Here is a 27498-nt window from a genome sequence, read left to right on the forward strand (position 1 = left end):
GCCCTACACCTACAAAATAGTTTTAACTCAGATATATCTACTACTAGTATAAAGCAATGGGCAACGCTTGACTCAAGCACCATATCTTTATTTGATATACTTTTTTTACAACCAAAATCAATTTATTATGACACAATATCAGACATGATAGCTTCCTGTAACTGCTGCTACAAAAATAACTGAAATTTAACACAAACTCTGAAGACCAAGACAGGCAGTTTATGCAATTCCTTTCCACAAAGTAACCAATATTGTTATGAAGTATATCCACAGAACCAGTGATATTAAAAACAAATTTAAAGAATTCTGTAACATTTGATAATCAATTCAACATACTGGTGTGTTGCTTCTCCAATTGTGAATATAATTAAATATAGGCCATAAAGTACTGTTAAATGCAAATTGTATTATTATCCTTGACAGAACCCAAGCTTTTCCACATGATGGTATACCAATCTGTCATGGCAGTTGTGCTCAGCAGTTGGGCTTTTCACCTTTAATATAAGCACATTAAATGCTATGCATAGCAGCTCTTGAAGTTACTTAATTTAAAAGATACTGTTTACAGGATTTCTATTGCCTTCTTTTATTTAGATAGACTAATTGTGTATAAAGACATGTTACACTCTGTAATTATTAAAACCCTTGCTCACATGTTACATATCTATGATAAAGTGAAAATGTAATGAATGCACAATACCTTCACCTAAAAAATTTAAAAAAAAAATTAATAATGGTATTTTAACAAATACCAATGAGATTTTAGAGTTTAGAATAGGATAATGATCTGTAGATACAAGGGAATAAATGAAAACTGTGCAAACAAATTTATTTTCTGTACCAATATTCCACAAATGTCCCCTTTATTTTTAAAAATTCCACCTTAAAATATGTCACAAATATCTTTTTTCTTGAAGCCCACATCATTTCCTAACCCATTTAGACATACACACATGTATATTTCCTTCACTTTAAACTTTGTACACGTAATATTTTTAAATTTATATTGTTGTTTAATTTAAGTTACTCAGTTCTATATGTCTATGAACTTCATACCCACATATCCAACCACCTAATATATTCTAATATATTTTCCATCCCTTATAAGATATTTCTTTGGTTTAATACCACTGCTATATATATATATATATATATATATATATATATATATATATATATATCACTATGCCACTCCCTTTCTTTTTCCATGCAGACCAAACAGCTTTCCACTAAAATTTCTCCCCATGCACATGCCTCATGTGTTCTGCAAACCTGAAGATATAAAGATATTCCTTTATAATTTAAATTTTAAATTAATAGTTTTATATCTCTGACCTAAAATCATTTCTTGGTTAAAGCTATTTTTATGTAATTTAACTTAAAATGTCATTACATTATATTAAAACTTTTATTGTCATACAAAGAAGAAAAGAGATATAAGAGAATTGTCAAAACCAATTTAATAATCCCAAAACATATCCTTACTTTTGATGACACTCAAATGATGTGTCTCTATTAAGTGTCTGGGTATAGGCAAGTTTGTATAGCACCTGAATAGCAAAAATGTAAGAAATAGGTCAAAAGAATATAGCAGAGCAATATAATAACCATGTGTTTCTTCTCAGATGTAAATATCAAAATTTAATGAGATAAAGATATAATTGTGTGACTGGCTCAGTCAGTACATACCAAGAACACCAGGCAATGCAGGATGAGCAAATAGAAAAAAGTTACTCCTCTTGCAATCTTGTTTCCCATGATCATGCGACCCTAGCAAATTGAGAGAAACAAAGTTACACCATATAGTGTATAGTTATTTGAAGTGAAGCTTTTCACCCTTAAGTTTAATTTCATTTTTACATTCAAACTCAATATTTGATCCATCGGAGGACTACTGGATCTTGTTCTTAACTTACCAGACTCAGAGTAATCTTGTCATGGGGTTTCAGATTCATGTACTTCCTGGCTTTTTCCTACAATTATATCAGTGGCATTTCAATGAAAAACTGGTATTGTGATCAATTCAGATTTTTTAAATCATTCTTTATGTCAATTTTGAGTCAATAATAGTACAGTAAGTTTTAACTGAGGGTGGAGAATTAAGGACTTTCAAGTTTGTTTGAAACTTTTTTATCAGAGCTGATCATCATAAGATCTGATTAAAATTTGTTCAATTAAATATCCAATTTTAAATTAGGTTAAAAACAACCTAAAACCATCTTCTTCAAAAACCATAGACATAAAATCAGTTTACCTTTCTGCTGAAGGATGAAAAGGGATCCAACCTTTCCTCATATTGTGAGGAATACCTGCTCTCAGTGCCATCATCAGCAGCACCACTACCCTGGGTAAAATATACATTTATCTTATAGTATTTCCCATATTTTTTTTAAAAAAATTCTATACTACCAATTTATCATTTGCCATCAAAATCTTAACTTAAAACATTTATTATTATCTTTCCACTCTGTAAATTATCTGAAGCAAGTTGCTTTCCATATATCAAATTCCTTAACATGCACTAAATTTGGTTACAGTGAATTTACTATAACTATTATGCAACTTATACAGGGTCTCACTTAACCCTCAATATGCTAATACAACAGTGAACTAACTGCTAAATGTATCACCTTGTGGGGGTAGCTCTGTAGAAATTTGATCTTCTCATACAGTTTGACGTTGTCAGATCTCAACTTATCCATCTCATTCTGTACCAGCTGGATCTGTTTCTGCTGACTCAAGTTTTCCTGGAAAGACGTTCCCAAAACTGTGTATAACAATCACTGGTAAAAAACTTCCTTACATCTAGCTGAAAGGTTATTTTTCACACTTCAGCAGCCAAGCCCACAATAAAAAGAAAATTAGTTAATAAAAAAGACTGTAGTTCACAGTAGGAAGGGTTTCATTAAAGTTTCTTATAGTTCGCAAATCCATCTACATCTACTATTCCATCTTATTCTTTATTTCGAATGTAACAATCAAAACACAACAGAAACAAAAAAGAGCAGCTCAGAGACAAAAACACTGCCAAAAAATACAATGTATCATTTAGCACTTAGAAGCAAGTGATGCTGTCTTACAGCCTCCAGTTCCTGTGCCCTCAGCCTGAACCTCTCCCTCTGACTTTGGATGATAGGCAGCAGGGAGTCCGCAGCACCTGCCAAGGCAGGGTTGGCTAGAGTGGGACACAAAAAATTAAGAATTATCACTAACTATAAATCAACCTATTTAATCAATTTCACATTATCTTTATTGCAATTAAAATAACTCATCCACATATTTTACAAAATATATATCACAGTACATGCACTACAATAGTTGCAGATTATTAACTTGAATCTATAGCTCCTTTTATACAAATGAAATATAGTGTTACGAAATACCTGTATCTATGAAAGAATCTTTGACTGCCTCTGCTACTGCCTCTATGTTGGAATGTTGAGATGGCTCACCCTACAAAATAGAGAACTACATGAAAAGAATGGCATTGTATAAAATATGTATGTCCAATAAATAAATCAATTTGAATCATAATGCATGTACTTGTCTGGGAGATAAAGACTGCATAATTACAGTAAGATTACTTCATGTTTAAGGATTAAAAAGAGGGATGTATAAACAATACATTCAGTTTTGCAACAATGATTATGTTGTCAATTTGAACCAGTGAGAAAAAAATCTATTGTTGCATCCTGTTGTTCTTGGGCCATTGGCAATTGTCAGATTTGTTGTAATTTCAGTAGTACTATATTTAGTACTGACTATTTTAGGTCTTTCAAAAACACATGTAATATACCAATAAATATGAAGATGTTCTGGTTACCTCTCCCTCTCCTCTGAACATTGATGATAATGCATTGACCTTCCTCAGATCTTCCTCAAGTTGTGAGATGAGTTGCTTCTGCTCCTGCACTGTGGTCACAGCCTCATTGTACTGGTCCTGAAGCTGGCTGTAACGACCTGAACATTGCAAAATGGATTTTACTACAACAATAGCTATATTTCAATTATACTTTTTTCCCATAAATGTCCTGTGGTCATAGGCTCAATGTGCCTGTGGTCTAGTATTGTAATATAGATTTGATTACAGTTCTAATGAGAACCATGAATTCACGCAGACAGAAAAAATGAAATGTTGGGCATGATTGGGAAAAGGCTGAGAGGATTTGTATAATCTTGCAGCTTAATATCAATAATGGAATCAGGCGCTGACTTCAAAATAAAACATCTTTTGGTGTTGAAACTTTTGGTTCATTTCTTGTTTTTAATTATTGAAGTATTGCCAAAAACATCCATTTGTATGTACTTCTCAAAAGTCAAATAAGTTGCACAGGAAAAGACCAGGTGAACATGGACATGACCATGCCTGTTTGAAATCAATGTTTCTCATGGGAGTTAACAGCAGCAAGCACAAGGGTGTAGACCAAAGTTGGGGCCCAGTATCCATTAAGGGTTGACAGTCCCACCTCTCATCAATTACAATGGACAATGTGACAGGAAAATGTGCACAACTTTGTCATTATCAACTCCACTGGCTGGTACCAAGGACTGATTGAACTTGGGGAGATACTTGTAATACAGTACATGCTAGTAATTCTAATAAATTATATGTTGTAACAGAGGTTATAGTGTCAAAAGGTGAAAAAAACAATAGTGTTTGATATAGCTACATGACTTTTCTGTCCTGTAACAGATTCTCTGCAGACACGGGTGAATGGATGAATTCATGAAACACAAAAAGGTTTTGTTCTGAGCTTTTACTAATATTCAAATGGGTTTTCTGGTATGTGTGTGTGTGTCAGTAATATTTTATTCCACCATAAATTGTTTGTTTTATAAAATGTAGACATGTAAGACTCAAATTGAAATTTTAAGTTTTATTTATGTAATATGTCTATTTACTGTTCCCCAAATGCATACTTTAAATGTTTGAGTAAATTTAAATAGTTTAATATTTTAAAAGGATAATATATAAAAATTATCACCCAACAACTGATAATGAATATGACAAAAACCAGTTCATTAGTACAAATAATTTTATTATCTAAGCATTTTGGTCACATTTACATTAGTCCAAGTGGCCTACTACTATTGTTGTCTATCACTATAAATTATGTAAAGTTATGAATCTCTTGCATATGTGTATAACTAAATTGCACTATAGTATTATTCCACTTCCATTTGACTCGCATACAAATGATAAAAAAAGTCCCACAATGCACGTAGTACTTGGGCAAGAAAAATAAAATATTGCAACATCAAAAATGACTAGTATTTTGTGACCTTCAGGTCTGTTGAAATAGCACGGACTTATATAACTTAAACAAAACAAAACTGAACCTATTTTACAGCACAAAACCCATGCCATAGGAAAACTATTATTGCATCTGAACATAAAGCAAGGATGTGTGACTTACATGAACTAGTGACACACTGAGAAAAGGATTGCAAAAGATACAACATGCACCATTAATTTTGGATATCTAAATCCATATTGATATTTAAAAAATTAGAATATACAATTCTCATATCTTGGCATAAATTTTACTATTCATTCAGCATGTCTAGCACATGTAACTTATTCATATTACTACCACATAATCTAGAAAAGCTTAAATAAACTAAGGCTGCATTCAGAACAGCAGACTAACTAGTCCGTGGGCCAAATATGGCGACCGACAAAAAAGTTTGACATCTAATCTTCTAATAGACACTGTATAGGTTCCCCATGGGGAAGCATTCAAGTGGGTCGGCCATATTTGACCCGTGGACTAGTCAGTCCGCTGTTCTAAATGCGGCCTAAGAAACAAAGATAAAAAGACACTGCATCTGGAATGAAATGTGTGCAAGATGTCAGGAATAAAAGAATCATCTTCAGGTGGGTAGATTCGTCATTTGTAAACTTTGGCTAAAATGTTCATGTTTGCACCAATTCAATTACAGAAAGAGTTGTGTCACTGGTAAAATGATTAGTGTAGCAAGGGAAAACTTGTCAGTTTTCCTTCAGTTTCTCATAAAGCAGCAAGTAGCAACCAAGAAATTCTGAGGCACCAAATTCAGGAAAAATCACTTTTTCCACCATAAATTATATTTTAAAATAACACCCGCAGGCTAAAGCATTTTGAATTTTTTTGATTAGAAAAAAATGTGGTTTGTGAAGATATGCATGTTCATTACAAAGAACACTCTCAAAGACTGCTTTCAACATGATGGCAACTTTCTGTACTGGAATATTTACCCTGGCACCACCACACATCAAAAAATAATAAAGCACTGTTTCCATAAATGAGATCAGATCCACTTCCAAATCTTTGTCTATTTAAAATGCCTCAATGGTCAACTCACAAATACAATCTTTCTTCACAATAATTGTGATAACAATTTGAAAACACATACAAATTTGCACTTCACATCTTACTGACATCACATTACATGACACAGTTTAGCACCTATACTATAAGAAGTAGTGACTTAATGAGCCAATAGCACAACATAAATGTATGCTTAATATAATATTTGCTTAAATGAAGTATTGCAGGTCATTATTTACAAATAACCCTTTCACCATTTCATAAGAAAAAAGTATGTACAGACGTAGAATGTGTAAATGTTCATACAAAATTACAAAATAGTTTTGTTGGACAAAAATATTAGATGTAATATAATCGTTGACAAGTGGGCATAGTCTGCTTTTTCATTTACATTGCACAGTAAGTAACAGGCCATTACATTCACTAGAGGTCTGTTGATATTCAGATCTTTTTCATGAAAAAAAAAATGAACACATCTTAAAAATAGACAATTTACAAGTTTGTCCTGTGATCGGAGGGTGAAACTTCACTCCCCAGCATGGCATTAAAAGCTGTGTCCTTGCTGTTTGGAAGGAAGAGGCATTAACACTTCATATTTTGCACTTTTTTGGCAATTTAAAAAATTCATATTTTAGAACAGGTCACCATCTAGTAACATTCTAAAAGACATTCTTGCAAATAGTCTCTATTATGACTTTGAACATATGATGTAAAGAAGAATATTGAGTTTACAATAATAAAAATAAGCACAGAATACATATTTATATGAATCCAATGGAATAATCTTTGAACACTACCATTTAGATTTTTAAATCTCAATTTATTTGACTTGCACCATGAAAAATACATAGTTTATCACTTAGAATTCCCATTCTTCTTCCTGTGGGGGGTCTTTTTCCAGATTTTTCTCCAGTTTCTCAATGCTTTCTTTTCTATCCACTTCTTCCCAGTCCAAGTCAGAGGATTCTATTTTCTTTTTAATCAGCTGAATCTTTTCCAATCTTTTTATTTTCTCTTCCTCTGTTTCACCAGGCAGACTATTCTTATTGTTATTCCTTTCCTGGATATCATTTGACATCTGTTCAGATTCATCTGTGGCATCCAACTCTACAACTTTATCCTTGTCACTCTCTACCTGTTTGTCTACAGTTTTATCCAACTGAACTCCTTGATAAGCTCTCTGTGGGTTAGAAGACTTGCGTTTATTCACAGAGGGCCTTGCAGTTTGACTATTTTCATTCGGTGAGGCTTCTCGACGGGGTCTGTTATTACCCTGCTCTAAGGCCACATCTCCCTGTTCAGAAACACTCCCGACATCATCAGAATTTGCTTCAGAATTGGGAGTACGGCAATTGTCAGAGGCTCCTACAGGTTCAAATGCTGGGAAGAGCCACTGTGAGGTCTCTCTACTACTGTTGTTGTTGTACTGGATTTGGCTATTGCTGTTATTGCTCGCATCACTCAGATTGGAAGCCTCATCTGTCAACTCTGTCTTCACATGCTGATAAGACAACTGTGGTGTGTTACGAGATGGAGGCCGCTGTTGCTTGGCACGCATGCGGTGGTTGTGAAACCAATTGATAATAGTCTTTGAGTGCACATTCAATTCCTGTGCAAGGAATTCAATGGTGTTCTGGTTTGGGTAAGGATCCTGGGCATAGGCTACTTTCAGTGCTTCTTTCTGTTCATCAGAAAAGAAAACTCTTGGTTTCTTGCCACTGGTGTTGCAGCCAGTTGAGCCTGTTGAGCCCTCTGAATGGCGGTCAGCCTCATTGCTTCCCTTACGCTTTCTGCTTGCTGAAATAGAATTCAAACCCATTTTATATTTCAAATCTGATAAACAGTACAAGCAAAAATAATCCATGTGACAGATATATTTATATACCATGGTTTTGTTGCCTAATTTTTATATATAAGTCCTCATGGGAAAAATTCAAAATGATCTTCAACATGCAGTTTTTCTTTTGTTTCATATCCCCTATGTTGTTTGCTTGCTTAGATCCCTACACCTTCCATCATTTCCATAAGACCATCCAATCTATCATTTCTAGAAACCTGTGCTTTCAAGATGCACCATTTCAGTCCCATCTCTCACCTCTGATTTCATTCTGATAGATTCTAAGCCTCTCCACACCCTGTGGATCATTCAACCACATCTGCATCTTTATAAATGGCTCTCTCCCCTTTAAACTCAACATATGCCAGGGCTTCGGCTTGGACAACAGCTCACTCACCGACCCCTGAGACAGCCCCAAGATGGCCTCCCCAAACAATTTCTGACCCAAATTATGAAAGAGGAGAACCTCTTTGATTTTACTGGTGACAGCTAAGGTGTCCAGTTCTGTGGTCATAGCAGCAATCTCATACACTGAGGGCTGGTGCCCAGACTTGACCATGGGGCTTGAAGTGAGAGAGGCACGGTGTGCTTCAGGAACTTTGGAGGAAGGGATGATGGGGTTGCTAGGGGGGAGAGGTGTGTGAGCTGGTGGTGGTTGCTGACTGTTGGTGGTGTGGCTAAAGGCCTCTGTAAACAACCAAAATAAAACAACTCAAAAGATGGAAAAAAATACCCCCACGCTTGAAGAAGAAAACTAAAATACTTAAACAATATATATCCCTTATCAGCAAAAGAAAGAAAGAAGACAGTTCTAATAAAAGATTTTTTTCAAAGTCAATGAAAACAAGACATCATCTTGTAATCTGAATACATATCCCTTAAAGAATTAAATGAGGCAGTACTTAATCATCACAACTTAGAAAACCTTGTAAAACCATAAAGAACAACGACAATAAAATATGGAAAAAAAAATTTAAAACAAGTAGTAGTAATAGTAAAGTAGTAGTAATAATATGATAGTAGAGTAGCAGAAGCTAAAGAAACAACAACACCAACAGCAGTAACCACCAGCACCGATCACAGACAGATGGACAGTGAGTATAGTCATGGGCCTGCCTAACCATGCACAGAGAGTGAGAGAGAGAGAGAGATGGCCATTCCATTTAGTACAAGCTTTATAGTGACATTATCTAAAGCTGGACTTGTGCCAGAGTTAGTAGTAAGTGCTACATTCCTATCACTTTCCAGGTATTTTATTCCCTTGTTAAACCCTTGCACACACTATGTTAGTACATAATTCCAATATCAACAAACATGGAAAACAACACAGCCAATGCATGTAGCATACATATAATACCAGCAGTATATAGGAAGTAACCAAAGATACCTCTTCCAAAATGCTAATATTAAGTTAGTAAAATACATGGTTAGTGCATAGCACAAATTCTGTTTAAAGATAACTTAGTGGTGTTAGAATAAAATGTGTTATCAACTAGTTATACCTGACATAATTACCTGGCGCATTTGGAGGATAAGGTCCATAAGAGCCATGAGTTCTCATCAGCTTCTCTGGAGCAATCTTGTATTGGTTAGCCACCAAGCGTGGAATGGATTCCTTGTCTTTCAGGAAGATCTGCATGCGAATGAATGGTTCCCGTCCTTTCTGTGTCAGCATGTGCCAAGGTTTTGGGCGTGCCAGGAGATCACTCACACTCCCTTGGGACAGCCCCAAGACATTCTCACCAAACAGTCTTTGGCTAATGGAAAATTGACTAAGGGAGTCCTTTACCTTTTTGACTAGCTCGTCAGTATTGAGATTGGAGTATTTATCGAATTCTTCTTGTGTAATTGGTGGTAAAACAGGCCTCAGTGGCTTCTGAGGTAAATTGTGAGCTTGAGCATTCAGTGACAAAGAATTTGCAATACTTTGCATCCTCTGTAATGGCGACATAGCATCTGTATTATATGATGCAGGATCATAGGAATTTGACCTTGGTCGCACAAGGAAAAATGCACTACCTGCATGGCGCATGTTTTCTTCAGAAGAAGAATTTGGACTATTGTCACTTTGGTCTTTCATTGACATATTCAGTGCCTGCTCCTGTCCATCATCTTCCATAGGCTCGGCCTTCACTTTGATTGACAGGTTATCAGGAGAATCCCCATTGCCCTCCCCCTGCCTCTTCTGTGCATTCTGGGCCAGCCTGGAGAGTTCCTGCTGATACATAGTGCACTCAGCTATATTACCTGCCCTTTGAGCTGCATAGGCCAGTTTTGCAAGTTCCTCCTGATAAATCCGGGTGACTATCTCTTGTGAGATTGACATATCTCTCTCCATCTGTTCCCTGCTTTTACTGCGAGGAGATTTAGGGCTCTCTCTGCCCTGCCCCTGGGCCATGCGTGCCAGCTCCTGCTGGTATATACTTTGCACCATGGCATTGGTAATCTGAGCCTGAAAAGGGAACTACTCAAGGTTAGAGTGTGTTGAGCAAGCTACTTGAAACTTCTCAAAAATTTACATAGGACTTCAAATTTCATTGTTTCAAATTTAGAGGGGAAAAAAAAGCAAAAAAATTCAGATCTCTAGAAAGTTAGGATCACTTGCACCATATTATCAACTGACTTTCAACTGAGGGGACCTCCCATATCCCCATATGAAACTCTATCCATCAGAGCATACATTGTCAAACCGACAGTTCATCACAATTTCAACTCTCGGGTTTATTCTTAACTCCGTCAATCAAATAACTTAGTAAGTACCTGCTCTGCTGCCTGTTTACTTTGCATAGCTTGTTGAGCTTCAGATAAAATCTTGGAGATTTTTTCCTCAGTTGCTGCATCATCCACTTTGGAGCTGGACATAAGTGGCTGGCCACCTATAAAAAGAATCACAGATAAGATTTGTTTGATATTTGTTTGATATTTGTTTGTTTGATAACAAATCTAGGCTAATGCTGAATCATTAAAAAGGTTACTTAACTTTTTTTTATCTTACTTTTTCTTACAACAAGAAGTGTTCAGAGTTCCCTGAGCTAGTTGACATAACAAAGATGAGTGACTTACTTTCTCACATAAAACGACACTCACTGCATGCGATAAAATTCTATATGACAACTGTTCATTAAAATGCCATATCAAAGTACAAATGACATGAATTTCACTGCAAACAGAAATGAAAAAAAAAATTACAGCACTGATTTTAACAGTCTACTTACAACACACATCAACTACATAACTTAAATTTTAACAACGAAAAAATAAAGGAAAGAAAGAAAAGATACATTCCACTTACAATTCTTACCTTTCTTCGGTGATATGGCTTTGAGTGCATAGACGTTCCTCTCATCACTTGCCCATGCAGACATCTTGCGGTAGGACTCTCTTCCTTTCTCTGTTAGCTTATCCCAGTGCTTGGGCTTTGACAACAGCTCACTGACAGTTCCTTGTGACAGCCCTAACACATGCTTGGCAAATAGTCTCTGGCCTATATTATGACTGCTCAAAATCTCACGGATTCTCAAAGCAACTTCAGCAGTGTCCAGAGAACTGCTATTATTTATGTCAATTTGCTGCCTTGAGTTAAACTTGTAACCGACTATACCATTGAGTAGTAACTCTTGAGGAATAGGTCCATTTGGGCGAGCAGAGCCAGGAGATGTTGTGGGTCCGTTAGCAGCGTGCCCATTCTCTACATTAATATCACCATTCACGGGTGGTGAATTTCTTGCTGAAGATGACGCGGGGGATTCTGGATTAACTGATGCAGTCTCGCCTTGGGATTCAGAACCTCCTTTGCAATAAGAAGCAGCAATTTCTTGCCCAATGATTGATGCAAAAGCTTCAGTTGTGGATAGGGGTGGGGTTGAGGTTCCTGCAAGAAAGGTGTATAAAATGCACTATGGTTCAAACTTTCTGTTAAAAAATCTAAACTTTAGCTGCTTCTTTCTAATAGAATATGATATGAATTTTCAAAGAGTATACTTTGTTTAGTTTGCTGGAGAGTAAATTTGACATCTTTCCCTATGACAAGCATGTTCCAACCAGCTTCAATTTTGGTATGAAAGAAGCAACCTATGAAAATGTACAAAGCTTTCACAACATCCAGGATACAAAATTTGGGAAGGCATTTTTACACCTTTCTTGAGAAACATAAATTGGGGGTACAAAATCAACAAGAATCAATACAATCAAGATTTGATAAACAAAACAAGCATAACACACTACATGTGAATTGAATGAGATGCAAAACAAAACAAGCACAGTTGAAAGATTTTGTTTAAAATAGAAAAGCACTAAGTAGTCCACAAAGATCAATTTCTAAACAAGAATTAGAGGATTCTTAATAAATGGTAAGTTTCTTTGGACTTGAATTAAAAAAAGGTTCATGTTTCCACACATTTGTGGTTTGTTTTCTGCAGGAAGTAAAACCACATTCTGAGTTTCTTTATCAACTGATAAAGGTTGTCATGAAGAGAAAAAGATGTCAAACCCTAAACTTTGTAACTAGTTGGTGAAGCACTCAAAAAGTAAAAGTGAAGTTACGTATTAAGTGGTACTACACTGAATGCTGTCAATAATCATCAATGAGCTGCCAGAGATTAATTTTTTAAAGAAAATCCATCATGTCTTTAATCAAATGGAGACAGAAATGATATTTACATAAATAACATAAGAGGTCAAAAAGAAATTATTCAAATAGGAATTATATGAAAAAATATGATTCATAAATGAAAACAAAATGGGGATGACAGCATTAAGTGTTAAATTAAAGGCAATGGAAAACACAATGATTCTGTAAAATACTCTTACCTGTTAAATCATTGGCTGCCATCTTCATCTGAGTGTTTTCTGTTTGTAAAGCTCTGTTTTTTTCCAGAAGTAACATCTCTAACGACTTAGGTTTTGCCTGCTCACCACTGCTGGCAGCACTTTCCTCACCCATGTTGGAAAATTCAATTGATTTCAGTATTCTGGAAAAAAATAGATTTTAAACAAAACTAAGACCCCATTCCCAGAGATTAGATCGATCCAACTAGATCGACCTAACTCCCTGGAGTTTACTCTAAATAGCTGTCAGCCGAGCAGGCACGAAAGTTAATTACCCCCTTACAGCTTGTAGTAGGCGGAACAGACATTTAAGCCGGAATATCTGACAGTAATCTAGTGAGACTCCCCATGGGGATAGATCGATCTAAAATCTATGGGAATGTGCCTTAAAACTATGAATTTACTATCATTCCATGTTACACATACTTTTTCACCAGGCAAACATCCCCTATTATTGAATGAAGGCAGAGCTCCAATTTTTTCTCACTAGTTTTTACCCCAATAGGACATATGATTTATAAATACAATAAAGAAAGAAATGTTACAAGTTCATAAATCATACGTCTGTAATTAATTTAATCATTTTTGCTACGTTTGTTTTCATTCTTATGAGTGAATCACTACTTCCTATAAAGAGTCAAATACTTCAATTCATCATAAAGGTATTTGCTTTAAATTTCATTTTACCCCAATTCTCTCTTGATCTCCTCATAATCCTCTTGAGATTTCATTTTCTCCTCCAAGGTTTTGAAGGCTCTGTTCTTTGCTGACAATTCTTCTTCAAGCTTAGCAATCTGAAAATATGTTAATTACTTAATACTTGATCGTTTTCAACAGGTGAGAGAACACTTAATGATGCTTACTAAGTTGTGGCAAAAAAAAATTAATTAACATTCCAACTTCAATTTATCAAGATAGAAAAATTATCATTTTATATACCTGAGTACTGGTTGAATCTCTCAGTTTGGTCAAATTATTCTGCAGTCTCTGCACATCTTCCACCAACTGGGAAATCTGGAACCATAACACAACCAGGCTGATATTCAGTTTTTTGGACTAGGGTGGATCAAGAAAAGTATACTCCTCCCAACACCCTTCCTCCCACTTTTTCACATCTTGAAATACCCTTCAACTTGTAAATGAGTGACTATTTTAATCAAATTTATGATGCCTTTTATATAAAATAATTGACACACAGTTATAAAGGTGATATTCTTTGCATATGTAAAAACAGAAAAAACCTTCTTACCTCCTTTTCCTTGGCTGCCAATTCAACTTCCAAGCTGGATCTCTTCAATATGTCAATGGCTTGCTCCATGTCAGGTGCCTGCTGCATCTGCTCTGCATGCTGGAGATTTTGGGTGGCAGAGTCCAACTGCTTTTTAAGCTTCTCTGTCATACGCTCAGCAGCTGCTGCTCTCTGGTGGCAGAATAGAAAACTGAATGGTAACTTATGGCAGATAAATAGGAAAAAATTTTTTAAATTGTGAAAACACTCAAAACATCATCTTCATAAATAAAATTTATCTCAAAAGCAATGGATTTATTTGTTACTAAACTTGGGTCATTTGAATTTCAAGCAACCTTTGAAAAGTACATAATATTCAGATCTCACAAACCTCATTAGCTCTTTCTAGATCTGCCATGACCATTTCCGTTTCATCAGATCTGTAATAAAAAAATGCTAAGTGTCAATTCTAAAGTAAAAAACGTGTCTTGAATCTGATCATTCACAAAATCCTTATCAAAAGGGAAAGACATCTCTTGACATACTAGTGCAAAATTTGTCTTCACAGGCTGAAGAACTTTGTCACCAGGAGTATAAACAAGTCCTTGTTGTGAGTTAGAATTCCAAGTCATTGACAAAAAAGATCAATACTGAAATCTGATCGATCACTCGTTCATTAAGAAGCGACAGTTACTAAGAGAAGAAGCCTGTAGAGATTCTAAAGAAGCATTTCATGATGCACAAAATCTAACAATCCTTCTAGTATCTCACCATTGGTTTTGACAGGGAACTATCCATTAGAACATGATCGATATTTCATAACTCAAGGTGGAGTCAAGCTGCTGTTGAGTCAATATAAAGCATATATATTGATCACTACAATTGTTGGGGATTCATCCAAAGCTGACAAGGAGATCAATAGAATGATGGCCGATGCATTAGTCTGATCACCATGAAACTGAATCCAAATTCACAACATGAAAGATAATCACTACCCAAATGACAAATGGTCATATATATCATACTGAGCTGTTATTTCTTTTTATTTTCCCCATCATTCCTTAGCTTTTTCTTTGTCATTCAATGCATCACTAGATGCATGAATAGCTTTCAGGAACATCCCTTAAAAATGATCATTAATTCATCATATCCATACACAGAGATCAATAATGCTAACAGAGGTTCCGTAAAAACCACAGATTCATAAACAAGAGATGCAGACACCTTAGGAGAACACAATGGTATCAAATATGTCCACCCCTCCAGGCTATCTGGATTAAATGAACCTATAAATCACACCTGGTTTCACAAAGCTGCTGTTTTCTTCAACTGAATGAAAATGGCTATTGAACTGAACCCATAACCAATGTTGCCAACTTATTAGTCAACATCACATAGACAGTGATGTTCAACAACCTTTTCAATAAAAAAGCTTCTTTTAAACTTTTAGAATTTAAAGATGTTAAAGCAATAATGCAATAGTTCATAGATCACCAGTTGCAGTTTTTAAGCAAAAACCTAGCAAGCAAAGTAGATGACAAGTGAAGTGTGAATGACAAGCACTACACTAATGATCAGGACCAACTGAGAACATGTCTCCATGTTACTAGCAGACACATATATGCAATGATGAATTATTCAGCACTTGTTTCACTCCACCTCAGCTTGTGCACTAAAAACAAATCACAACCAGATTGATCATTAAAAGGGTCCATTTCTAACAGTTCAGCTTCAAAGCAAAAGTTCTAAGAGACAAAAGAATCAAAGTTGATGGAGAAAACAGCCGGTTTCTAGTCAAGCGAGTATTTTTCCAAATCAATATTCTTTACATGGAATGATGTTCAGGTGTTTGCTTTCTTAGTGCCCAAAAGTCATCAAAATCATTAATTGTCCGAACTTAATAAACTTCTACTCCAAAGCAGAATGGATTTAATAATTCATTCAATCTAAACTGAGGGCGTTCAATACAGAGCACAAAGAGGGACTCTAGCTTAAGCCTTGGCTTATTTGTTCTTTTCTCCCCATATTGGAAATCAATAGACTCCGTTCAGGCTACCGGTCTTTGATTGATTTTCTTTATTCTTTTTCTGCAGCAGCTGAGATTGCTTGTCCCAAGATTATTGATTACATCGATACTGAACCTTTGCTGGGTAAACACAACCAATAATGCTAGATACCCGGGCCCATAGACAACAAACAAGACAGGTGGGCAAAACAAACAATGCCCATGTTTTGTTACTGCATTATTGATTGACTATTTGACAATTAGTGCCTTTTCTGAAATGCTAAATCACAATCATCTGTTTGCTTTGTTCATGTTCAAACGATGTATGCATTAGTGCAATCGGTGATTGGAACATAAGCAGCTTGTGTTCTGTACTCTGCATGTTGAATATAGAGAAATGATACAGTTTTCTTCTTTGACCTAAGATTGTAGATTTCTCCCTGGCGTGAAGTATCACTACAAGAGGTGTTATTTCTCAAGAGTGATCAAAATACTTATGTGTTGGGCTAACATTTCTCTATTAAAATCATTTTTCAAGTGATGCTTTCTGAGAAGTTAAGAGTGATCAAAACCAGATAAGATACTGATCAAGTTAAGTTGAACTTATGAGATTACTGAATTAGTAGCAGGCTGGGAAATCCCAGAGAAAAAATGACCCTATTGGTACAGCCAGCTACTAGTATTTTAGAAATCAAATCCAATTAAAAGTCAAACAAAGAACAATAGGGCAATGCTTTCATGGATTACTAAATTTTTTTTCAAAACCAGAAAATAATGGCATACCACCAAGCCACACAAGTTGCACAATCAAAAGATACATCCAGTGCATAATATGATACCAAAGTGAGCTGCAGAGACATTTCGAACTCTACATTTAGGATGTAAATCAGGAATAAAAAAAAATCAATAGTTAACAAGTTTAATATGAATTTAAAAATATTTGTATAAAAAAAAACTAAAGAAAATGTAAAAATCTATATAGGTATGCATATCCCTTCATACTTACTTGGCTGTAGTAGTTTCGTCGTACTTGGACTTGAGATCAAACAATTCTGACTGGCTGTTGTCCAGAGCTAAAAAATATTATTCATCAAAATATCATCAGATTTAAGTGCATATTTTCAACTGTTCATGCGATACCATACATTAATCACAAAATTTAAATTTCACTTAATGCGTTTACTCCACAACCTCTTCAAACTAGAAAAAAAAAATCTATTATAAAAACTTATCAAGAACATAACTTCAAACTCTTTTCTCCAATCCAAAATAATCTTATGTCATATGAAACAACTCGTCAAAGTTGCCAGATATGCCAGCACACTTATCTCATAATCTTACCACTTTGTAAGGTGGATACTTTATGTTCAGCTTCTCCAAGTTTTCTGGCTACATCCATCTGGGTTTCTTGGAGCTGGCGCTCCTTCTCTGCAAACAAACGCTGAAGTTCACGTTCTTTCTCCTTTGCTCTAGCCTGTGCTGTACTTTCAACTTTCTCTTCGTGTTCTTTTAACTTTTCTTTCAGCTGCTTGATGGTAACCTCTGAAAATTTTCAATTTAAAAAATATTAGGATGCATGTCGGTGACATGTACATCAGCAAAGTTTTTTACACAGGTCATTCACACCAAACAAAACCATGGTTATTATTTTGAGTCACACTTTGCAAAAATAATAAATTAAAATAGAAAATAAATTACAATAAAACAATTTTGCTAAAATGAACAAGTTTAAGTCTTTGGTGAAAAATTTAAATACAAACATGAAAGGGAGTTGAGTTTCATGCAGTAAAAATTTCACACTAACCCTGATTTTTTACTTCTGCAAACTCATGGTTGTACTCATCCAAAGTTTCCCTGAGCTGCTTGTTTTCTATCTCTAGATCCTGGGCCTTATGTGCCCTCTTCTGCAGTAACAGGGCATGCTCAAGTACTTGCACTGGATCTAATTTAAGACAAAACATTACAAAATCATTACATTTGCCACAAATATTAAAATGGCAAACACCAAAAGAAATTTGATTAGATGAACAATTCAAGGAGATAAAGACAGCATGAATTTAAATCACATGAGACAGTAATATCTAAGTTACTTCCCATTTCACATCTTTAGAGTAGGTTATTTTAAAAAGAGACAAAAAAAAAATTCTAAGTGACCAAATGACAGTAATCAACATCATACAACTGCTTGTCATGCTAACCTGCACAAACGAAAAATTATCATAATTCAACATCTCTGGATGAAAAAAAAGTGCAGCAATCATCTTTCACCCTACTTTCAAAATTGTGAAAACCAGTACTTGAACACCTTTCACTGTTGTATTCCAAGCAAACAATAAGTAACTGTGAGTAAGCTAATATTTGACAACAGTTCTGCCCAATTTAGTGTATCTTTAAAACAAAGATATTTGGCTGATGAAAATCATAATTCACTATAGTAAAACATAAAAGGGTTTGTTTTTGACATCTTTCATCTAAAGAGTTATGGAGTTTTGTTTAAAAATGAACAAGGCATCTTTCTCCTCCATAACGTGAGAATTTGGGTGTTTTAAGGTTACAGTGAATAAAAAATTGTATCCCAGCTATGTTTACCTCGAGGGGAAACCTCAAAATCGAACCCAAACCAGTCGTTAAATATTCTCATAAATCATATTTTTGTCACTATGACTGCTAGGCAAACAAAGGGATTTCAACAGGTCAAAGGTATATGGTTAGTGAAGAAAGGGGGGAAAGCACATAAAAAATCCTTTAACTTTTTTAGAATTCATTTGAGGATGCCTCTTCTTTACAGGGCCCATAATAAGTAAATATTAAGCTTTCAATCACCTTCATAAATCACTGATTTTCTTCAATTTGTCTTCAAGTTAACAAGATGTAATGTCTATTGTAACAAATTTAGAGAAAAGAATTATACCAACACATCCTACAGACTCGACATCAGAAGTATCAATCATTAGATTAGCAAAGAATGGATTTTTGCAAATTGCTCAACTCCATTAATTGATTCTCTGGTTCTTTTTTCAGCAGAAAATCAATCAGAATCATTCCCCTGATGACAGGTCCCTTTGTTCAGAACTCTTTTCCATTGTATGGTTGGCATAAACTAAGATAAACGGGGACATGTTTCTTTACAGCTTTAAAAAATTGTTACAATACTTATTGATTTGATTTGAAATTCTGCACAGATGTTCGATACACCGTTTGATTTTACATGTTTATCTAACATCAGTCATTGATTATCTATTCAATCACATTTGCTGCATGAAAAGAGAACAAAATTGTTGAAAATAACTTTATTTGATAAAATTGATTATTGGCCTGTATTGGTGACCAAACTATTATTAGTGATTCAAAAATAAAGCAAATGCCCTGAATCAACAAAAACTAATGATTGATTCTATTTCTGTAAGTTTTATGTATGTAGTAAGATCAATAGGTATTGAATATCAATAATTCTGGATCAATACTGCAGTAAATATTATATCAAGTATTCATTATCAAATAATTGGCCACAAATAAAAATTGTCTGCTCCTTTTTTCAAAAACTTGTATCAAAAAAAAAAAAAAAAAGTAAAATAAATTATTTAATAGGATTGCTCAACTATTTTCTATTATAGGTAATATAAAACTTTCATATAAGTTGTGCCTAAGGTACCTGGGATATCTATTAGTTTCTTGTAGACTGACAAGAAGGCTGCCTCTGCTGCTTTACTTCTCTTGGACAAGGCATCTATTTCTCCTTGGAAGCTTTTCAGGAGTGGGGCAACAACTTTGCGAATATCCTTCAAACGTTAAGAGAAAAATATCCTTAGTATACTAGAGAATAATTCATGTTAAAACATATCAAACTTGTTTTAAATGAAAAATGATAAAATCAAAACATTAAATAAAAATGAAAAATAAAATTTAATCTGGAGAGGATATTTTGATACTGTCACTATGATTAAACACAAGTGTAACAGTTTTACTCTACAGAGACAGGAAAAGCTGGGATATAAATGTTCAAGTCAATTTCCTTTCAATCCCTTGGTGTGAGCAGTAATCCCATCCAAAAATCTTTTGTTCATCACATTCAAGTACCACTGCCGTATATCATGTGATTGTCATGCTTCCACATTTGAGGTGAACTAAAATTTATGACATCCTCTCCAGATACTAGTTGGTTCATCAACATGCAGTTCTTGTGCGATTAAAAATCAGTAAGTAGTATTCACCCAACATCTGACTTAAATCAAAATTCAAATAGGGACCTTTTTTATGAAGTATAAATGGCATCATGTATGTAGAACACACCACAGGGATGCTTAACTTAAACACGGTTCAATATTCAACTTAAAAAAACTTTTTAATCACATGGGTGAAGATAACTTTCCACTATAAAACACTAAAATTGTAATGATATCTTAATGTTTTTAAGACGACTATCCCTGAATAAAATCTATCGCAAAGGACATTAAGGCACACGAAAAAGAACATTAGATCACTAAATTTCCCCAAAAAGCCCATTTGCCAGGGTGTCCCAGTCACCCAGGTGCGACAAATTCATCACCTGAACGACTTTGATGGAAAAGCATGTCTGAGTCATGCCAAATATTGACCTCATTTTATATTCCAATGAAAACCAAGAATCATTTAATATGTAGCAGTTATCATCTATACGTTTCCTTCTTTAACAGTGTCTTCACTAAATTACCCAACATACGTTTACTTCTCATCCCCTCTACTTACTCTGATATCATGATCAGATATGTAGTCTTGGCATTTTTGTATTTCACAAACTGGGAAAAAACTTTTCAAAATGATCGAAAATGAATACCTCTGGTGTGTTCTTCTTGAAATCTCGACTTTGTTCCACTAGTCTTTTTCTTGATGCGTCACTTTCATCTTGTCGGCTGGCCAAGTCTGTGGCTGAGGTATCTAAATCTTTCTGAAAATAAGAAAAAAGAAATCAGAAATTCTAGTATCATATCACAGCCCAAAAAAGACCAACATCATACAATTAAGAACATAAGCATTCAATGAGGAACAGATGAAAAATTTTAAAAAATTCAATAGCTGATTATTAATTAATTTAAATCACACACACTCCTTAATGTATGATTTTGTAAAGCTTTGTCTCTTCTTCTAGACCAATATCTTTCTACATATTTTTACCTTTCTACATATTTTACCTGAAAATTTACCAATAAATCTATATTTTCCACTTTTTGACAAGCCACTGGTCAGGAGAGTGTTTCCCAAATGACCATCACTGATCATACTGACCAGAGTTACATCAAACCACTCAAGGTTTGCTAGTCAGCTAGATCTGATAAGTCACACATCAATGCACCAGACACACAGGTGGCGTTTTTCTTTACAAAAATAAATCACCTTTATTTAGCATAATGGCTTCGAGTTATGAGAGACTCACATAATTGAACCTGTAATGATCTAGGGGCATTCTGTATCACAGTCATCTCGCCTACTTTGTAATTGACTTGGAACTCTGCTTTTAACAAGTCCCCCAAAAATTTCTGATGTAGTCAGTGATAATAGTTGATTGACTGGTGTATAGCATGCCAATTATCCAAGCAGGGAAAGCTTCATATCACACAAAGGTTACTTTAAGTCTCGTATCTGCTATGTATACCTCTCTTCTTTACAATAGAATATTATTAATGAATGCCAAAGAGTGCTCTTGAGCAGAGATCAATCAATACAATCCAGGCTAAGCTGTCTCTTATCTCTTTTTATCAGAAGGGAAATCAATACAATAGCTTTTTGGCAGATTCAACAGCATGATGATCAGTTCTATGAATTTACATACACAACATAGAATTGGTAGCTTGATACCAAGTTCTGATAACATACCACTTACAGAGGTGTGTGTTAGTTCTAAACCCACAGTTATCTTAGCAATTGATTGTAAATTCATTCTAGCATAGATTTTGATCTGTTACATTAATGATACACCCCAAAGGTGAGTCAGATAATATGCAGATGATGTATCTTTCCACAGTGCCAATTTGCATTTTTCTTCATGATTAAGTGAACCTCAAATCAAGACAATGATAATGTCACACCAGGAAATACCTGTGTTTTGATTTTGTTGTTGTAGTGATAATTTAAAATTCAATGCATGAATGTTACCAGTGAGAGTGATAAATCGATACTATCCCTATGCCTAGTACAGGCTGGTGCATCATTATGCACTTTCAAAAACACTTTAATGTGCAGAAGAAAAAGAGTTTATTTCACTACAACATGCTGATTTATTGGGGCATAACATCTTTAGGAAAAACCCTGCATGACAGGCTGTTTTTATATTCTCACTCACTTTAAGCCCATAGGCATCTCAGCATTTTACATAAAGTGAAGTCTAAATGTTTCTAATTTCTTAATGTTCTCTAATCAAATTCACTCTTTCCTTCTCTTTTAAAATAAATTGTAATTATGCCTTTTTTAAAACTTACTTCTATCAAAAATCAATTTCTTTTTTCATTCCATACTAGTTGAATAATAATAATAATAATAATAATAATAATAATAATAATAATAATAATAATAATCTTTCAAATGGGAGTGTAAAATAATAAAATCTTGTGGTTATATGGTCAAAAACCCAAATTTTCAAGTTAAAGAGGTTCACTTTACAAAGGCCATAGAAAAGACAAAATTCAATGTGGAAGAACATCAAACAATTATCTGGGTTGAAAAGACCTATCATTTAGCTCAGACTTATCACAGTCATCATTAGTCCATGCATGGCTCAGTTATTATGTCCAAAACTGGTTCTCCTATCTGATAGAAAGTCAATGGTCATTAGATAGTTAAGTAACAGGGCCACACTATCATTATTTGACTGATACATATTTTATTTCAATTGCTCATTAAGTATGGTGATACATACATTACTTTCTATCAGTGATTACTCTTAAGAAATCTCTTTTGAGTAGCTGCTGTGTTCTGTTTCACTAAATGATTGTGATGAAGATAGTACATGATCAACATATAGGCTGTCTTTGTACTACACAGATCCATGTAACTGAGATGGTTCTATATAGAACTAGTGTTCCTCTTGATCATGGAGAAAGATGGGTAGAGGCTTCAGTGAAATTGATAAACATTCCAAATTCTACACACCCCATTGTTCCTCATATTACTGGTGGAGTCTACCTTTAAGCCAAACACTTATCTGAAGCCTTTGATCTTCTATGTTGTAAAGGAAACGGGAGGGCTTTGATTGTTGGCAGGATGTTTAAGACACATTTAATTTCTAATAATTATGCCAAGTTACAGAGAGAAAGTCACATGTGATTAGGTTCTAAAAGTAAAGGTGAACAAGTGACTGAACATGAAAAAGTATTAACAGAGATGATGTTAAACCATCCACTGTCTAGTCTGAGATAACTTCATAGTGTCAGTTATACACAACAGGCTAGTCAACTTCTTTCACAGATGAAATAAATTTTGAACAAATAAAAAAAAAATTTAACATTTTCACTTTCTTATATCAAAAGAAAATGCTTGGGGCATGGTTGAAAATTAAATGCAAAGTATGGATTGGTCCATTCAAAATTATCACAATTGATAAATTTCTTATTTTCAATCAATGCATATCATTTTCCACTGACATTTTCTGCTGACAATTTTTTTTTTCTTTCTCCAAGTATTGAAAGATTTACATTGGTTTCAGCAAATCTCAAAGATGCCAATAACAGACTGAAACACCATCTATTTGAATATAAAAATCAATGACATTAATCAATAATGTACAGAGATAGCATCCTCTTTTTCTGTGCAAAACAAAGCACCAAGATTGATCAGGGAGGATGCTCCTTCTTGCATAGCTACATAAAATCTTGAATTAGTGTAATTGCAGAAAGAACCCTTTCAATCATAAAACAGATGAAAATCAATGAGTTTTAGTCAGCAAATGGCTTATGCTTTCTATTTCCATAATTAAAGCTCCTATCATTGATCAATAATTGATTTGAATGTTATTAATATTGCCATCATTTTCCAAAGCTTCAACAACTCTGTCACACTAGGATGCATGCATGCAGGCAGATCAAGCTGCTTTCTATTGAATATTGATCCTCGGAGCAACTACAGAGCAAAACTTTCTCAGGTTTTCCACCCAAGTTGCTGACAGGCTTCAATATCTAGTATGACATGAGCGTGCCTGGTTTTGGTTTTGCAGTAGAAATTTGGGTCAGAGTAAGCTTTGATAATAAATAACTTTTGGAAGACAATCAAGAGCTCATGTCCTATTACAGACTCAGTCAGAGCTGGCATCAATATAACTCGATAGTGCTCAACTAAATAACTGAATCTAATTGGAATTTCCTCCAGCATGCTACACTACACAAATGTCTAAAGGGCGATATCTCACTCTGACAGAGTGCCAGGGTTGGTGCCAGATAGTTCAACCCTATGTGGTGAATCATTCTTTTGATCTTACTCAATGTGTTCCTACAGATGAAAAAATCATGTCTTCGAAGGAGAAGACTGAGAAGTTTTTATCTTCCAAAATATCCATCTACAGATTTATGATGACAATAATCTGTATCTACCAAGCATCATTTCTCTTGGCATTTGTTTTATGACTTTATTCATTGGCCTTTTGACATCAATCGACAGGACTGGTTTTATCAGTAATGTCACTGGTGCATGGATCTTTACCTTTCACCAGACTTAATTTATGGTGTTTTCATCCCTATCGAGTGAAAACATCACGGCAATCAGGACTATCTCAGCGTAACGCTCAGGTGAGCAAGCAGGGAAAGTGGTGACCCGGGTTCACATGATTGCGCACAAACAAACGGGGATGACAGGACCAGGAGATAAATCAACCAAGCCTCCAAGTCATCCTGATCAATAGCATATTTTTAGAGTTGCACGCCAAGCTCCAGGCTATAATTTTTGAAAGGGACTGAAGATTGATGCACCCACCATTGAATAGTGAAAACAATTTAGGCCCTATCTGGAATTTGGTGATAGTCACGAAGAAAACGAGTTTGTCTAGGTTCAGTGTCGGGTGATCAACCAACCGTACTGATGATTCTTTCTGTGCCTCACTCATTTTTGTCAAAAGGAATACACATTTAACCCCATTTTCATTTTTTAACTGCTGGCCCCGAACTGATAACAATCCATAACATTTCATCAACAACTGTAGGCACCAGACACCAATCATTCCTAGTTATCTCCGGAATCTCCCTGCCTGAAGTATGCAGTTAATGACTTGCTACATGTATAGAATTCAAACACAACCAATATCGCCATCAACCTATCAATTTTCAATAAATGTTGACTAGTTTCACAGGACAATGGTTAATCATAAGTGGGTCAGGACAGGCTGGTACAAGTTACAGTTACGACTTTACAGCCACAAGGAAATTGATAGGGGTGTTGAATGTATTGGTAAAAAGGAAAATACATATGACATGATCTAAGTGATATGGTAATAAGAGACATGAATGTATATTTCAGGTTTAGCTGACAAATTATGTGGGAGTTTTTCCTTACCACAATGTCCGGAATAAAACTTGTTTAATAAGTTGTGTTTCTATTTCAGTGAAGGGTTTTTATTAGCATAATCTTTTGCAAATCAAATAAATCCATTAAATACAAGCCAATCCTTCTAATGAAAAAAGACACATAATAAACAAAGCTATTTTATCACTTCATGTCAACACTTTCAACAAGTCTGTTATCAAATGAAAGTTTTTAACCAAATCACCTGTAACTGGAGTTTAACTTAAATCACTTCATTTCAAGGGTAATACAACTCCTGATCCATATCTTAGGTAACTAATATTTACAGGAACAAGGTTCTTGTGTTGATACTTCCTTTTCTGAATAGGTTATCCATCAGCCAAAAACTCCCCAAATTATTACCAAATGTTATCTTAATACATCATCAAAGAGCAATTTGGAGAGAAGTATGGTCCTAAATGGAGACTCTGCCAGACAGAATAATGACAGCTTCGCACTGATAAGCAATGATATATGCATAAAAGTGGAAACAGCCAATTGTTCTGCAGCTGCAATGGGTTGAAAGGCAGACTGACTGACAAGTTTCCATGAAGTTGCAACAGAGTTTAATGAAAATCAATAGTCACCAAATGTGTGTCATCTTTCTGGATCAATACTACAGGATTCAATACTAAAGAGAAGTCAATTACAATTGAGTGGGGGCCCCAAAACCAACCAAGCTGCAGCAGCTGGTTTGGGTTAATCAGACAGAATTGTAATAAGAGACCAAAACTCATTTTATTTCCCAGGGCTTTCAATGATTGATCACCCCACTGATCGTATAGCCTTTGTTGATCAGCAGGAAAATCAATATCTAGCAATGTGCATTTGTTACAGATGACAGGTGGAAAGATGATCAGTAGCATTAGTCAGACTTGTTAGAAAGATGTGCGCTGTGTGCGAGCCCGTATGCAATATAGATATATTGATTAAATTTGGGTTTACCTACGTGATCACTCTTTGTTCAATAAACCCCATCTGAAAGTCGATCATCAGCTGCAGTTAAGTTGTATGATTGTTAACCAGAACAAGAATCAATACCTATTAAATAAGATTTGATGTGCTAACAGATGGGAAGACAATCAAATCTATGTATTTCCTCATTCTAATCCTTTTTCCAACTCACGAAGTATCAATGTAAGTGTATTGATTATAAAGCAATTCAATTTGCCTGAGTTTTCTATTCAATATATGTTTGTGCTGATTTTCCCACATTGCATGGTGTGTGCTTCCAAGCCCGCCTTTCCCTCCAGGCAGTATCTACCATTATCATCATAGCTATGGGAACCAATCCATTTCTACCTCAATAAATCAATCAACATGCTGGGTTGGAGCCAGGTTGGCAATTTCCATGATGAAAGGCATTGATTTTCTTTGTGATCCCAATAGTTTCGACAGTGAATGGTATCTAATTGCACTTGCACCATATCTTCAGGGATTTGAAATTTGTAGAGGATCAAATTCAATAGTGGCTATATTGGCACCAATCAATAGGCTTATCAGAGTCCGTGTTCCCCTTCCCCTGGTTACTTCCTCTGTGTGTTTGTGCATTTAGGACCTGTTCAAACTCATCAATCAATACAATGCTATTACCAGCTGTATCATCCTCTCCTAGGCCTGAATCAAGAACCTACCTCTAGCACTAAAAGTAATGGGGATCAATACATTTAACCAATAAAAACCATCACAAAATTCAGTTGCTTTATCTTCATTTAGTCCTCTGGTTCATTGCTTTCATGCTCGATGGTAATTTCAAAGACAAAATAATCAA

General features: G+C 35.0%; 1 protein-coding gene across 11 annotated transcripts in view; it reads right to left on the reverse strand.

The window, feature by feature from the left end:
- Nucleotides 1-72: 72 nt before the first annotated feature.
- Nucleotides 73-27498, reverse strand: part of LOC106178062 (protein CASP) — a 28751-nt gene continuing 1325 nt past the window's right edge. The window contains exons 1-20 of one of the 11 annotated variants that reach the window (XM_086994785.1): nt 21360-21506; nt 21022-21132; nt 19861-19987; nt 18013-18150; nt 17550-17750; nt 17215-17281; nt 14595-14643; nt 14225-14395; nt 13915-13989; nt 13663-13769; nt 12958-13118; nt 3824-3960; nt 3384-3453; nt 3081-3175; nt 2631-2747; nt 2255-2344; nt 1917-1973; nt 1690-1770; nt 1486-1550; nt 73-1272 (exon numbers count right to left, since the gene is read on the reverse strand). In XM_086994785.1, coding sequence (XP_086850911.1) covers nt 1230-1272; nt 1486-1550; nt 1690-1770; nt 1917-1973; nt 2255-2344; nt 2631-2747; nt 3081-3175; nt 3384-3453; nt 3824-3960; nt 12958-13118; nt 13663-13769; nt 13915-13989; nt 14225-14395; nt 14595-14643; nt 17215-17281; nt 17550-17750; nt 18013-18150; nt 19861-19987; nt 21022-21132; nt 21360-21464 — 2067 coding nt within the window. In that variant the 5' untranslated portion in view covers nt 21465-21506 and the 3' untranslated portion in view covers nt 73-1229. Of the gene's footprint in view, nt 1273-1485; nt 1551-1689; nt 1771-1916; nt 1974-2254; nt 2345-2630; nt 2748-3080; nt 3176-3383; nt 3454-3823; nt 3961-5018; nt 8109-8406; nt 8836-9663; nt 10613-10908; nt 11025-11440; nt 12020-12957; nt 13119-13662; nt 13770-13914; nt 13990-14224; nt 14396-14594; nt 14644-17214; nt 17282-17549; nt 17751-18012; nt 18151-19860; nt 19988-21021; nt 21133-21359; nt 21507-21618; nt 21664-27498 lie in introns of those variants that run through there. The other 10 variants (XM_086994790.1, XM_086994767.1, XM_013561064.3 and 7 more) reach the window with 10 other exon arrangements.

Source organism: Lingula anatina, chromosome 1, assembly GCF_051362555.1.
Source record: "Lingula anatina isolate TDL-2025a chromosome 1, LinAna3.0, whole genome shotgun sequence".
In the NCBI taxonomy this organism is placed as follows: domain Eukaryota; kingdom Metazoa; phylum Brachiopoda; class Lingulata; order Lingulida; family Lingulidae; genus Lingula; species Lingula anatina.